Here is a 16,028-nt window from a genome sequence, read left to right as displayed (position 1 = left end):
ATCTGCAAGCGAAACTAATCTTTATCACCTATGAATCTGCAAGCGGAATTCAGCCTTAGGGTGGTACACCACTTTCTTGGCCGACGGTACCACCACCTTACTGAAGATCACAGCTAAATAAAATCGGTCCTAGTTGTTATCATAAATATCTGATAGCGATCGTTCCTCAGATTAGGGATATCCGACAACCTACAGTGGAACAGCGTGGTGGATTAAGCTCCAATCCAATTGGTGAATTCGTGACAAGAGCGTTACAAAAAGTGTGATCGGGCGAGTCGAATAGGAGTTGAGAGGGAATATAAGTTATAAAACGAGAGAGAGAGAGTTACATATCGTATATTACTGTAGGGGTAAGGAAGAGAGGTGCGAGCACAGATTTTCTTTCTCTCTTACTCATAATTTGAATTATTAATAAATACATATTTATAGATGCAGATAAAGAAGTTTTATTTCAGTTGTGTGGTCTAAAGCACTCTCGTTTTTTGATCATTTCATAGATATAACCATCGCTGTATTAAGTAAAAAGACGAAGATGGGGTTGTAAATACGGTAGATGTATCTATAACAGATGTTTACGTTGTTACATTTAAGATACGCACATTCATTTACTTGATTACATTTTTAATCTTTTATAACAGATGTTTACGTTGTTACGTTTAAGATACGCACATTCATTTACTTGATTACATTTTTAATCTTTTCGTTGGCTTAGCACAAAATGCTTTGATATTGTGTTGACATAATTGTACATATAAATAGAGATATTGCTATTTTTATTACAGCTTTCGAAGCCTTTAATTCCAATGAATGAGTTTAAACTACATCATTAAATTGTACTCTTATTAGAGTACTCTTATAGTTATTAGAAAAATATTGAGCATTGAAACACAGAGGATTTCTTTTATCTTTTCTTTTATCTCAGAGGAATATAATTATTACAATTCGATAGGTAAAATGATAATTTCATTAAAATATTGATAATCAACTGTTTTATTAAATATGCCAAACCTTTTTTTAGGTTATTAGTAATAAAGTTTATAATTTTATGTTTAATAATTAATTTATATTATTGTTTGAATCTACGCATACATAACAGTTTGCTGGAATGGAACTTAAGTTCTCTTTTAATTTGTAAAGTTTAATTACAAGGTAATTTTGTAAAATTAATGAACACAAAGCCAATCCCACATTTTTTAAAAATTAATTTTGGAAATTTCTACTGCAGAGGTTAATAACATGACTTGCTGTCTTAATATTTAATCTAGAGGTGGATTTAACTAACTTATTCATACTCTACTGATATAGCTTAATATTACTTAGACAAATATGCATAGAAATAATACAAATATAAATATTACACCCAGACTCAGGCGGGAATCGAACACACAACCCTTGGAGTAAAAAGCTACTACAAACGGCACCAATGGGCTAGTGCATTTATTTATAAGCATATGTATATAACTTATCATTTTATTTCAAAACAATATGAAAATAAGAGAAATTACTTTCCCCCTCTCCCCTTGTAAGTATCGTAAGAGGTGACTAAGAACACAGTTCTACCACCACCTTGGAACTTAAAAAGCCGAACGATGGCGGGATAACAATCCAACTGCTAGCTTTGAAATACACAGGCCGAAGACGGGCAGCAGCGTCTTTGGTACATCAAAGCTAGTCCTGCAGTCACCATCCGCCTGACCAGCGTCGTGACTATGGGCAACACTCATGAGTTCACGCCATTTTTGGCACGAACTTGGGCAGACCTATGTACAGCATTGGACTGCGATAGGATGAAGTGATAAATGATTTAAATGTATAAAAATGATATGTGTATGTGTCGTTAGTTGAGAATTGTAGCTGTGTTATTTACACAGTTGATAGTCTGTAGATTCGTTGACCCTTTACCGACGATGAATAAGCGATAGATTAATGTTACCATCTTGTATTAATTTAACAAAGACAAAGATTAGATGATTAATTCGTCAATGGTTACTAATGCAGAATACAGGAACTATTAGAAATTTAAACATACGTAGCTATAAAAGCAGCTAACTAAAACAAATTAAATTGTAACCAGTAAAAAAAGTAAAGGACAACTAAAAGTGCTCGTTGAATTTAATAAAAACTATTTCATCAGTTTCTTTTTTTTTAATTTTCTAGTGTTACAAGATAAAAATTTAAAGATTTTCAATTTGTTTCAGATCGTGAAAAATTTTTTGTGAAGTCAGAAACATGGAAACCCTAAACAATAGTACATACAATCAATATCAAAGAGAATTGATTGCGTGGCCTATAGAGATATGTTTGGAAAAACGTGTCATAAACAGTACAACAATTAATGATATATCAAATCACGTGTATATATTTAATGACACTCAGATCATTTGCTTGGAGCATGCCCCTGTTCTGACAAGAAGTACCATTATACGGGCAAGTGTGCTCTGCGTAATTGCAGTTTTATCTTTCTTCGGAAACTGTGCGACTATGATAAGTGTACGGAGGGGTAAGAGATGTCGAAGACGAGTGCGGCCATCGTGGACCGCTATATATAGTCTCATATACCAACTCAGTATAGCCGATTTACTTGTGACCATCTTCTGTATAGCGGGAGAAGCAGGCTGGTCGTTTACAGTCCAGTGGTATGCGGGAGCAGTCGCTTGCAAGCTGTTCAAATTCATGCAAATGTTCGCATTATATTTAAGTACATTTATACTCGTACTGATTGGAGTCGATCGCTGGTTGGCTGTTAAATATCCGATGAAAAGCATGGCCACTTCGACGAGGAGTGTTAGACTTGTAATAATAGCTTGGGTACTAAGTTTTGCTCTAAGTATACCACAGGTGAGTACACTTTTATTTTGAATTTTATTAATCATAATCATTATAATCGTATCATGTATAATTTTTCTGTTCATTTTTCTTACTACAATTCTCGCTCTTAACAGTTTTTGTTTTTTTAGGTGTTTCTTTTATGGGTACGTTAATTGATTTCTATGAAATGTAAATATCGCGTTTTACTTTCAGGCTGAACCGACAAAATCATATAACAATACATTATAAGTATGCGTAACATACACATATGTTTGTTATAAGTTTTCTAAGAATTATACATTTCAAAAATAGTACTAAAATAACAATAGCTCATATTAAAGTCTTTTGTTTTCACCTGTGTATATTTTGGTACGTATTGCAATTGTAAGTTATTTCTGGATATTTATGTTTTTATTTATTTAATTTGTTTGTGTTATATTTTCGGGACAAAAATATCCATTAATATTTTACAAATGCTATTGATCTAAACAAGGACAGGATAATTCTATCCTACTTATATTCTTTTGGAAAGTTTATAACCAACTTCAAAAAGGAGTAGATTTTCAATTCCACTGATTTTTTTTCTTGTTCGATTTTTATTTTATCTGAAATAATGTATGTCATGTGGTCTCATTTAACCTTCCTACACCCGCGCGTGGGTCTGTCAAATAAAAATGAAAAAACGGAAAACGTTAGCTCTATATATTTTTTGATAGCTTCATGGTTCGTGGCTTACTTCAAATTAGTAAAGCGCAATTTCTTGTACGTACAACACGTGTATTCACAACAACTCACGCACTAAAATGTAAATAGGGTACTCGTGTACAATTATCTAGGTATATGTATATGTGAAACGGGTAGATTGAAATAATTTTTACATTAACAAAATAAAATCACGTTAATTTAGTCTTTCTGAAGCCATTATACCAAACAAGCAATAATCTAGTCTTTCTGTCGAGGTCAAATCTTCGATCTATATTCATTTATTTTATGGCTTATCTGTGTATTTAGAGTACTAAATATATGTTTAATACTCACTAGTATTGATGAAACCGATAAGTAATTATAATATAGCTTTGGGATGTTCGAAAGATTATTTATTGTGTTTGTATAGTAAGTATTAATATTTGATTTAGATTGTATTTGTTTCAGGCTGTGGTCTTTCGAGTGGCAAAAGGTCCATTTGTAGAGGAGTTCTACCAATGTGTGACGCACGGATTCTACACAGAGAGGTGGCAGGAACAAGCGTACACGACGCTCTCTCTTGTAATCATGTTTATTATACCACTTCTAATATTAATATCGACGTATGTTTCCACGGTGAGGACCATAGCAAGTGAGTATTAATGTAATTATCATAACTAGCGACCTGCCCCGGCTTTACACGGGTGAAATGCTGATATTAAATATAAATATAAAGTAAACATTTGCAATGTAAGCGCAAAATATATATTTATTTACGACATCACATTAGAAACCTCTAAAACTATCAGTGTTCCTCTACTATAATATGCATGTACATATTATACATATTATTATTATTATACATATTAATTATCATTACCTTTCTCTGGAATTCCTCTAATTTCTAAAGAAAACCGCATGCAAATCCGTTGCGTAGTTTCGGAGTTCTAAGCACACAAATAGCGGGAAGCGACTGTTTCATACTATATAATGATTACGAATTTTATAGAGAATGTAAGTACCCTCATTTTAGGGAATATGTATCGAATAAAAAAGCATTAATGACTTAGGTAGGTATTTTAGTTAGGTATTTATTAAATTTAGTTCAGAAGATAATAGACAAAAGAAATTGAATAAAATTATACGTGATTGTGAGTAATTTTAAAACGTACATCTACCATCCAGTTTATATTCTGGGCAGGTAGGTAGTTGATTAAATTTTAACCCTTTATAGGAAAAAAGGCGTATGTTATAAAGCAATATGTTTGCAGGCTTTTACAGTTTACAACATTTTTTTTTCGATTTGTTATTTTAAAACGAATACTAAAATAGTTGAACAATTAGAAAGAATCAGTTTTGTTTTTAAAGAACTGACATATAATGAATTTGATTTAGCAAAATTCGTACGAACAAACGAACTAATTTATTTTTTATTTTAAAATACTCTGTTTTGTGTTTTTTTTTTTTTTGATTTTATTAATACTTTTAGTTTAAATTTTTACCTTCATATTTGATAAAAATGATTAAGTATCCGCAGTTGTCCTTTTTTGTTGTTGTATAGCACAGCGTAACATACATTAATTGATTCAGCCTGTAGCTTGGCGTAGGCCTCTTTCTCTATGTAGGAGAGTATATAATTATATTACAGCATTATAATATATCCATGTAGCAGTCATAGATATATTATATGTATATTAGTTATTTATTCTTTTATTTGTTACTATTATATACTTATGAGTCAGCAGCGTCTTCGGTGCCACAAAGCCAGCCCTGCGTTCACCAACCCGCCTTTCCAGCGTGGTGACTATGGGCAAAACACATGAGTCCACGCCACTTTTGGCGCGATCTTTTGGAGGGCTATGTCCAGCAGTGGTTTATGATAGGCAGAAATGATGATGATGATGATGAATGACGAGCCTACCCCGAACCGAATCATCACTTCTTTTGAATGTGAAAATATTTATTTGTTCTGTTTGTTTGTGTTTGTTTCTCTGAAATTAGTTTTAATGATTCACACCACTGGAAAGTTAACACATTCATAAAATCCAGAACGTATTATGATAATATTCTTATATCACTCAAAAACACTAATACCTTTTTTGTAAATTTTTAAAATTTGTTTATTAATAATGGACTATCTGTAGATGTGATCAACCCACCTGCCCAGCGTGGTGACTATGGGCAAAAACCCCCATAAGTTCACGGCTAAAGTTTCGGCCTTTAGTTCCCGGCAGCCCCACTATTCCCGGCTACGGCAGCGGCCGCGGTAACGGTGGGGTAAAGGGTGCTAAAAATCATAGGGGTACGGAAGGCTACCGTACAAAACTATACCTGGCTACGTATAATGGACGCGCGCTACGGTTGGACCATCACCTTACCGAACTTGAGGTAGAACTTAGTCGCATTAAGCTGGGGTTGTCTGAAGTCCGAAGACAGGGTGAGGACACGATGATCCTGGACTCCGGGCACTTGTTCTACTTCCGTGAGGGTGATGGGCTTTCCCAAGGTGGCGTCGGTTTTCTGGTCCACAAGACTCTCACTAGCAACGTTGTGGAAGTAAGCAGTGTGTCGACCCGGGTAGCATACCTTGTACTTAAACTCACTGACAGGTACTCCCTGAAAGTGATACAGGTATATGCGCCGACCTCGGCACACTCTGACGATGAAGTCGAAGCCTTGTATTAAGACATTACAAGGGCCATACATGGCACTACTTCAACCTTCTACAGCGTTGTTATGGGAGACTTCAACGCTAAAGTGGGAGTACAAGACCGCGACGGATCGAGCATCGGACTACACGGATTGGGGCACAGGAATCGCAGGGGGCAGATGCTTGTCAACTTCCTCGAATCGGAGGGGCTTTTATTGATGAACTTATTTTTTGAGAATAACAATAATAATAAATAAATATCATATAACATACACACACGGTCGTCTGTTCCTATGGTAAGCAACTTAATGCTAGTGTTACAGGTAACAGCCAACTGTTATAACTATTTTCTTTAAATATACATAGAAATAATACATATATAAATATAAAATACAAATATTACACCCAGACTCAGGCGGGAATCGAACCCGCAACCGAAGCAAGCAAGTAGAACAGAAAGCACTACAAACTGCGCCAACGGGCTAGTCAACCAAAGCCCCAAAGGAGGTGGACATGGCAAAGCCCCGATACTGTGACGAGGAACGAGATAGATTTCATCATAGCGGATAAAAGGCATATATTCAGAGATGTCTCAATGATTAAGAGGTTTAACACTGGCAGCGACCACCGGCTAGTACGGGGCACTCGGAAAATATGCCTCGGAAAAGAGCAGGCCCGCTTGATGAAATCTACTCTCCGACCTACGCTGCCCCAAATACTATGTGGCTCCGAGCCTTTCCAACTGGAACTCCAAACTGATTCGATTCGCTGGAAACTACTGGCGACGTGGACGAGATAACTATAACGTGGTGCAGACGGTGTGTACACTGAGTCGCAAGCACTTTCCATCAACTAAGTCAACGAAGCAGACCAAACTTTCTCCCGAAGCCTTGGATCTGATGTGGCAGAGGCGCGAGTTGCCGGCTGCTTCGCCAGAACAGAGAGCTCTTTCCAAGAGGATACAGAAACTTGTACGCCGAGACCTCCGCTGCTCAAATACGAGAGAGATTGCTACTCTGATTGAGCAGAATAGTGGGTCCAAAGTTTTCCAAATACCATTGGAGAGAAGCCTTCTTGCGAAACTTAAAACAGTAGATGGCAGAACTGTCTACTCACGCCCTCAGATCCGAGAAGAGATTGAAAATTTTTATGGACAGCTGTACTCGTCGAGCGCACGCAAGCCTGCGACTTGGGACACCGAAGATCTACGGGCACCATTGTTGCGCTATTATTCGGAGAGTATACCGGACTTCGAAAAGGGTGAGATTAGTGCAGCGCTCGGGCAGCTTAAAAACGGAAGGGCCTCGGGGGATGACAGAGTTACCACTGAGCTCCTTAAAGCCGCAGGGAAACCTGTCTTAAAAGCCTTGGCAAGACTCTTTAACGCCGTCATCCACCGAGGTACCACTCCGGAGGTGTGGTCCAGGAGTGTGGTGGTGCTGTTTTTTAAGAGAGGCGATAAGTCTCTGTTGAAGAATTACAGACCGATCTCACTTCTGAGCCACGTCTATAAGCTATTTTCGAGGGTTGTTACGAATCGTCTCGCCAGAAGACTTGACGAATTCCAACCACCAGAGCAGGCTGGGTTTTGAAATGGCTACAGCACCGTGGACCACATCCATACTGTTCGGCAGATTATTCAAAAGACAGAAGAATATAATCAAGCGCTATGTATGGCATTTCGAAGTTGTTCAGGATTATATTTACCTAGGCCATACTATCCAACTAGGCCGCAACAACTTCGAGAAGGAGGCCGACAGGAGGTTGGTTGGGCTGGGCGGCGTTTGGCAGGCTTCGTCGAGTCTTCACTTCGAAGATTCCGCAATACTTGAAGACAAAAGTCTTCGAGCAATGCGTCCTGCCTGTGTTAACATACGAAACTGAGACGTGAACACTGACAAAGGGATTGGTGCACAAAGTCAAAGTCGCTCAACGTGCAATGGAGAAATGAGACTATCCGAGAGAGAACAAAAGTAACGATAGTACCCGATATGCACACAAAATTTTATAACATTTTATTAACCCTCTTAACACCCCCCCCCCCCCTATAACTTAGGGGGATGAAAAATAGATGTTGTTCAATTCTCAGACCTACCCGATATGCACACGAAATTTCATGAGAATCGGTCAAGCCGTTTCGGAGGAGTTTAACTACAAACATCGCGACACGAGAATTTTATATATTAGTTTAATAAAATGAATTTTAAAAGTTTTTTAAATGACCATCAACAAATATGGTAAATATGTTGTTTTATGACGGTAAAAGTCTGTATCTAATGAAAATCTTTTGTTTTAATTGATTTTGTTTGTTTGTTTCTTTTATATTATTGCTTACTTAAACTAAACTATAATACAAAATTGCTTTGTCTTACCAAAATATAATGATTGGTCTATATCTGAGAAAAAAAAAATGAAAATAAATATAAAAGATGTCATCATATTTTTAAAATGTTTATGAATATCATAGAAATTGAAATTTTTCGAACCGTGTTTCCCAAAATCTAAGATTAAATTTCAAATCATCGTTCCTATTAAAATCACGGTATTCATTCATAAAATATCAACGGTTCGGTAGGATTAACATGATTCCCGAATGTTAAATATTTCTTACAGGAAGCAAGAAGGTATTTCAACCGGAAGTTACAAGACAGGACAAATTTTTAGCAGCCGATTTGAATAGACGTCGACTCATCGACAGAGCTAAAATGAAATCTCTACGGATGTCGATTGTAATAGTAGCTGCGTTTGTCATATGGTGGACCCCGTATTACGTGATGATGATTATATTCACATTTCTCGATCCCGATAAAGACGTGAGTCATTTTAAATTTTTATCAAAAATTTAAAAATTTTAAACGTTAAACTTTTTTATACCATTAGGGTGGCAAGTTTATGTACTGTACCTTCCTGATGGTAAGTATATATATGTATATACCATACCTACAGACGCCTGCAACACCAGCAGCATCGAAAGTGCGTTGCCGACCCTACCATTGATCCTCCTCAGGAGCTCTGGCTATCTTACTTAACACAGGAGCACAACTTGAGAACAGTATTATTTAGCTGTGATATTCATTAAGTTTAAGGTACTTCCCCAGACGGGCTGCTACAGATTTTGAGCAGGACATTTCTGCTGTACCCCCGATGAATCGCTTTTGTAAATTGTGAATAGTTAACCTAATTGCTTAATACCGAAAAGTTATATACTCGCTTGATTGTTTTACGCGATACTTGATTCTAATATATTTTGTATAGTTATATAAAAAAATTCATAAGTACGTGTACATATAAGATACTGGAGCACACCTACGAGTTTTTAATATTTGTTTTACATGTGTAGAATATTTTAGCCTGTTTTTATAGGTATTGCAATTAGCAATTATTATGTAACTTAAGTTAGTCATTGATAACACTTGAACTTACAATACTAAAAATGCGTTAAAAAGGTAATACTATAAATCTGTTATAAGTTAACGATGGCTAGTAGTAATGCCATGTCCTAATTTTTTCTTGTTGATATGTTGTAGGTAAATACAGTATGGTACTGTATTAAATTTCTTTGTTGAGGTTGAGTTAAAAAATTAAGGGTATAAATGGGTCACACTACAATCAAATGTTCGTCTATTTATAACAGGGGTTCATACAACAGATAATAAATTACAAATAATGCACAAACGTCGTATTAAATATGTTTTACCTCTTTACTGCCCCGGTGATTTTTATCGTATCCATATTCCTAAAATTACACTCATATATACGTTTTTTTTTAACTTAAAAGAAACCATTGCAGCTGCGTTAAGATAAGGTTTATGTTGAATTTTGAATCAACAATAATGTAAAAGTTTCGTGAAATACAATGACTTCCAGTATACCAGTATGCTCCTAAAAATCTTTAATTTTATCTTACGAATGATTAAAAGGCCTTCCTTAATTGGTCCAGATAAAATCAATTCTATAAGTTATTATTAAATTTTTTCGCCAACCACGTGAAAAGTCAACGGGTGCAAAACTTTTTTGCTTTGGCGTAACAGTATAAATAAATTTATAGGCGATAATTGCAAGATAATGAGCATTTAATTAACACAAATAAACACATTTACTATCTTTATTGCTATTACTGCGTTAATTTAAATCTTCTCTTATTTCACTCATCCATTGACGTCTACCTGTATTCACTAGCATTAACTCAAAGAAGATTAGTCGGGTTGAATCTCTTAAGACCGCTGAGAGGACACAGCCCTCTGAATCTCTCAAATATATCTATTTATACTATCTTTAACACCTAAGTCAAATGACCTTAAATATGTTTGAATCTAAGCGTTGTTTATACTCAGTAATAAACTGTTTCTTGTAAAAGTAAAGTTCAGTATTAAATGGAGCGAATACTTTCTACAATATATAGGTCATGTGAATATAGCTGAAATTTCTATAGGGTCGTAATATCCGCTGGGTTACACATTGCTTTGACTGCATCCGTCGCAAACATTATTGATGACAGTTAAAATTTTATTTAAAATTACTACCGCTACCATAGGATTATACTGTGTACTGTAAATTATATATATAATAATGGATTATTATGTTTACATGTGTACTACTTATAAGTAAGGAACTCTTTAAAATTTTGTGTCGACGGTGAGTCTAGGAAACAAATAAATAAAGTTGATTTGTTTTTACATTAGTTCAAAATTTTAAACTTTAAGGGATGCAAGATATTGAAATTGTGACTGAGCAAATCTTGTCTGTGTCTGGATTTTCCCAACAACACTAGTGTTTGTTCGCTTATTTATATTTTTAGGGTTGAAGTCTTTATAAATTTTTTAATAATTTTGGATATGTTTAATATAAAAAGTCTTCTAATGGAAAGTGTATCAGTTACGGTATAAAGGTTCTGTGTTGAGAATCTACGTTTTTTGAAATAAGATACCTTTAGTATACTGGCCTTCTGTGCTCTTTCTACCTTAATTATATACTAGCTATATATATATATATATATATATATATATATATATATATATATATATATATATATATATATATATATATATTATATACAGGCGACCTCTCTCTATCTATATTTTTACACGATAAATAATAACCAGCATATCATATACCAAAACATACTCCGAAACACGCTACATCTTACAGTATAAGTATTATTATAACTGAAAGGTTAAGTATTATTATATCTTTTTTCATTCACATCTTTGCTTGCAGCTAAGCGAGGATCTTCGGTCGGGGATATTTTTTTTCGGAATGTCAAACAGTCTAGTCAACCCTGTGATATATGGCGCTTTTCATTTGTGGCCGAAAAAGAGGCGTTCTCGACATAGTGAAAGGTAATTTTCATTATTGCTTAATATATGAGTATTTCTAAACAAACTGTAATTCTTTGAGATAAGTTTTTAAGCTTTTACGGATACTATGAACACTTTTAAGTGAACAAATGCCCGCGATTGTCATTTTAAAACTCTCACCCTGAACACCCTGACTGTAACAGTCACCCATCACGTCAAACTCTTAATTCTCGTGATCTTTTATACATAAGTTTCTAAATGTCAGTAGCTATAAGTTTCATCTACTTAAAATTGTTTGTAATTCTTCGTTCAGAGCTAAAACGATTTACTTTTATTTTATATATAAGCTTGGTTTACTCTCCGGTTTCTTTAATAAAGTCTTATAAATTTTATAAATTATTATCTTTATAAATTTGAAATGACATATTTGAAGAACTTAGTTGGGATTATTTATTTATTATTTATTTATATAAATATTTAAGTGGTCTGAATATATAACAAAAATAATGATAATAATAATTGAATACAAATATAAATTAAAAAATAACCATATTGCTTTTATTTAATCAAAAAAAGTGGTCATTAAATGTACTCAATTAATGTTATAAATGTTCTCTTAGAAGTCCTCTCGTGACCATGATTGCTGTAAAGTATGCGAAACGCCGGGCATTTAAAAACAACTAATTGTAAAAAGGTGACGTTGCGAGAAGAAATTTTAACTCCAATATTTCACGTTTCATTTGAAGGCAACGAACACATATTGAACTTTTCGCGAATTCTCTACAACTGGAAAGTTTTTTAAATTTTGTTACACCTTCTCCAATTGAACCATTCAAGTGTTTCGTTAATATTTACTTTCATGATAAGCTTATACATTAACAACTAATATGAAAGCTTAGAAAGAACAAAATACTATACTGAATTTTTAAGATATTAACACATATAATAAGAATTGTTTGTACATTAATATAACCCATTAGCATTCTCAGTAGTACAAGATTATTTTATCAAAAAAAAATCAAAACTTTCACATTTATTTAAACGGAATACAAGCGGGATAAATAAAAATTTCGAACGGAAATATGCTTTCTATTCGCCTATTTATTTTGTTCGATGGAAATTAATTCGATTCTTTATCCGAACAATAATGTATGGAAAACACTTTAAAACTTTATTCGATTCTATTTATTACAGAGAATCTGGAGGACGCCAAACGCACGCGTCTTTACTTCGAAGAGGTGATAATACTTCTTCTGTGCGGCTAACAACAATAAGATCTCTCAGATCGTCGACTAAATATTCAAACGGACAGAACATGAGCTTATTATAACCTATTACTGGTGTTAGACTTATTCCTCTCACGATTCCTGAAGAAAGTTCAAAGCAACAGTGATTATTATCAACAAGTCAAGGTTTTTTATGCAGTGTATGAATAGGTAACTGTTATTATGACATACAATAAAAATGTAATAATTTATATCCGTATGAGGAATAAGTGTTACGCCCTAAAATAAGGTATTAAGGGTTCTTTAAAGAGCCTAGACAGCTACTCCTATACTACGTTACGTAGTTCTATGAAAATTTATTACAAGTGATTTTTTTTTATATTTTAACTCACTTCATTCTTTAATGATATTTGCAATTTTTAACCGACTTCCAAAAAAGGAGGAGGTTCTCAATTCGACTGTATTTTTTTTTTTTTTTTTTTTTTATGTATGTTACATCAGAACTTTTGCCCGTGTGGACCGACTTCGACAAATTTTGTTTTAATCGAAAAGTTTTGTATGCCAATTGGTCCCATTTAAATTTATTTGAGATCTAACAACTACTTTTCGAGTTATATCTAATAATGCGTTTTTACTTGACGCTTTTTTCGTCGACCTACGTTGTATTATACCGCATAACTTTCTACTGGATGTACCGATTTTGATAATTCTTTTTTTGTTGGAAAGAAGATATCCCTAGTTTCGTACCATGATAACGAAACTAGGATCTGATGATGGGATCCCAGAGAAATCGAGGGAAACTCTCGAAAATCCGCAATAACTTTCTACTGGATGTACCGATTTTGATAATTCTTATTTTGTTGGAAAGGAGATATCTGTAGTTTGATACCATGATAAGGAAACCAGGATCTGATGATGGGATCCTAGAGAAATCGAGGGAAACTCTTGAAAATCCGCTATAACTTTTTACTGGGTGTACCGATTTTAATAATTTTTAATTTAATCGAAAGCTGATGTTTGTCATGTGGTCACATATAAATTTTATTGAGATCTGATAACTACTTTTTGAGTAATCTTTGATAACGCGTAGTTACTTGACTATTTTGTCGTCGATCTACGTTGTATTACTCGTCGATGTAATTGAAGTCGGTTTTTTTTTCGTTTGCGAGCAAACACAATTATGTTATTTAAGTTAATATTGTGTAATTATTTAATTGACATCAATTGTTAGAAAATTAGATAGAACATCCTTTTAGATATATTTTAGATATATCTTCTACTTTGCTTCTAAAATAATTTATATGATATTTCGAGTGTTCGAGAATAAAATAAAACACATTAAATTAGCAAAAATATGGAATAAAATCTCGTTTAGTTTTGTTGTATATTAGGATTTTCCTTGTAAGGTTTACATTATTTATTTTTTTTAATTTTTTAATTATTGTTAATTATTGCAGATATACAATATTTTTTTTATAAAAGTCAAAAGAATGACATGCAATTCGATATACCTACATGTAAAAAATAAAAGAATCGAAATTTAATGTTTCAGTATTACATTTTTTATTTTACTGTACTTTTTTTAAATAAAAGTAACATAAATTAATTTGACTTTGATAATAAATAAAATTAATACGAAAATGTTAGTGGGTAAAAATAATAATTGTAATCATTATTCTGTATCAAAAATTAAAGACTGATTAAAAAGTAAACACTGCAAAGCATTATTTTAGTTCCTGTTTTCCCTTTTCCATAATTTTAGACTCGATTTTATTAATCACTAGCTTCGGACAGACTTCGTTTTGTCAAAAGTTATTAGTAATTTTTTTTTAAGTATAAAAACCTTCGGTGGGGTTTTTTTATTTTTTACCCAGAGGAAATCCCTAACTAATGCCAGCAACTACAACACCACACCACACTAACAATTGGACATACCCTCCAGCCCGGGGGAGCTGGAGGGTATGTCCAATTCGCACAGACTAAAACCTCTGGGGTGTTCCTTCGACACGCCTGGGCGGAATCACGTGGACGCGGTTGCACTTCCGCGATACCGCTAGCGGTTGCCTTAAGAGCTTTACGCGATTAGTAACTCCTGAGAGGCTCCCTCGAACACAAAGGTAGCCTCCCTTCTTAGGACCGTGCAATGAGGACGATACATCCCCCGATCTATCACTTGCTGGTTCGGCGTTACGGCGGCAGATTGGCCAGGTAGGCCCTGCGTCGCCGACCACGCCTTCCGCGACAAATTGGGTGCGAGTTTGGGTCATGTTCTCACTCCCGTTCTGCCGCTTCCTTCTGCAGCATTATGGATTTGTAGAAGGAGGAAACTACAATCAATTTTTCGTCACTGTCGACTATAGCCCTAATCAACGCCGACAGCGAGAGATCCAGCCCAACAACTGCCGATAAGGCAGCGCGCTCTTTACTCCACGCTGGACAGGCCGCGCGCGTGTGCTCCGCCGTGTCCTCGGCGCCGATGTCGCAGTGATGACACTCCGACGTCGACTCCCGCCCCAGCACTCGACACAGGTAGCGGCCGAAGCAGCCATGTTCAGTCAATATCTGTGCCAAGTGGAACAACACCGCACCGTGTCTCCTTTCAACCCAGTCACGTAGGTAGGGCAGAATCACCGCCACCAACTCCCGGCTCACCTCAGGATTCTCCAGGCTGGCCGACCACTTCCGAAAGAAGTTGTCACGAGCCACTTTCCTCCATCGCACGACTTCTTACGGAAGAGGTGGTACCTTCCGTGGGCCTTAAGGAATATACAAAAAAATAAATTAGCCGAATTCGTCAAGCCATTCTCGAGTTATGCGCTTAGCAACATTCGTTTTTATTTATATAGATATAGATAGATAATTGACCGATCAAGCGCTACATTATACAAAACTCATACTAATGATTCTTTTACCGGTCAAAACTCACAATAAATTGAAAATAGTGAGTAGACGTACGGATAAACGCGTCTAGAATTCGTCGTCGAACGCCTAGTCTACGTAAAAAATTAGTGAAATAATAGACCAGTGCTTTTATCTATTTAAACCAAATATATATATATATATATAGTAGGATAAAACCAATTGTTGTAAAAGAAAGAGAATACAACGAAAATGAAAGGAAAAATAAATTACGGGCGATCGGAGGTCGGCAAGTAGTAGGAGGTTAAGGGTAAATAACGGTTTATCTCAATTTCCGGCTAAACCACAAGTCCTATGTAGTAAAAAGATCTATAAGTTTTGCATTTATACTTTTTTCACATAACCGGAACCTGTTTTTACGAAATTTGGTGAAAACTTACCTTTTTATGTTCGAAACACACTGTAAATAAAGATATTTTTTTATTTGTATTAAGCCGGCAAATG

At 34.9% G+C, this 16,028-nt stretch overlaps 1 protein-coding gene across 1 annotated transcript; it reads left to right on the top strand.

Moving 5' to 3' along the window:
- Positions 1–2,286: 2,286 nt before the first annotated feature.
- LOC123659120 (gonadotropin-releasing hormone receptor-like) lies at positions 2,287–12,769 on the top strand. Its single transcript, XM_045594379.1, has 5 exons — positions 2,287–2,838; positions 3,961–4,144; positions 8,756–8,955; positions 11,360–11,481; positions 12,634–12,769. The coding sequence occupies exons 1-5, from the start codon at positions 2,482–2,484 to the stop codon at positions 12,767–12,769; spliced, it is 999 nt and encodes a 332-aa protein (XP_045450335.1). The 5' UTR covers positions 2,287–2,481.
- Positions 12,770–16,028: the final 3,259 nt, after the last annotated feature.

The sequence above is a fragment of the Melitaea cinxia genome, chromosome 13, assembly GCF_905220565.1.
Source record: "Melitaea cinxia chromosome 13, ilMelCinx1.1, whole genome shotgun sequence".
NCBI classification, from domain to species: Eukaryota; Metazoa; Arthropoda; class Insecta; order Lepidoptera; family Nymphalidae; genus Melitaea; species Melitaea cinxia.
Note: the sequence above shows the minus strand (reverse complement) of the source record. Positions and strands in the feature narration are given on the sequence as shown.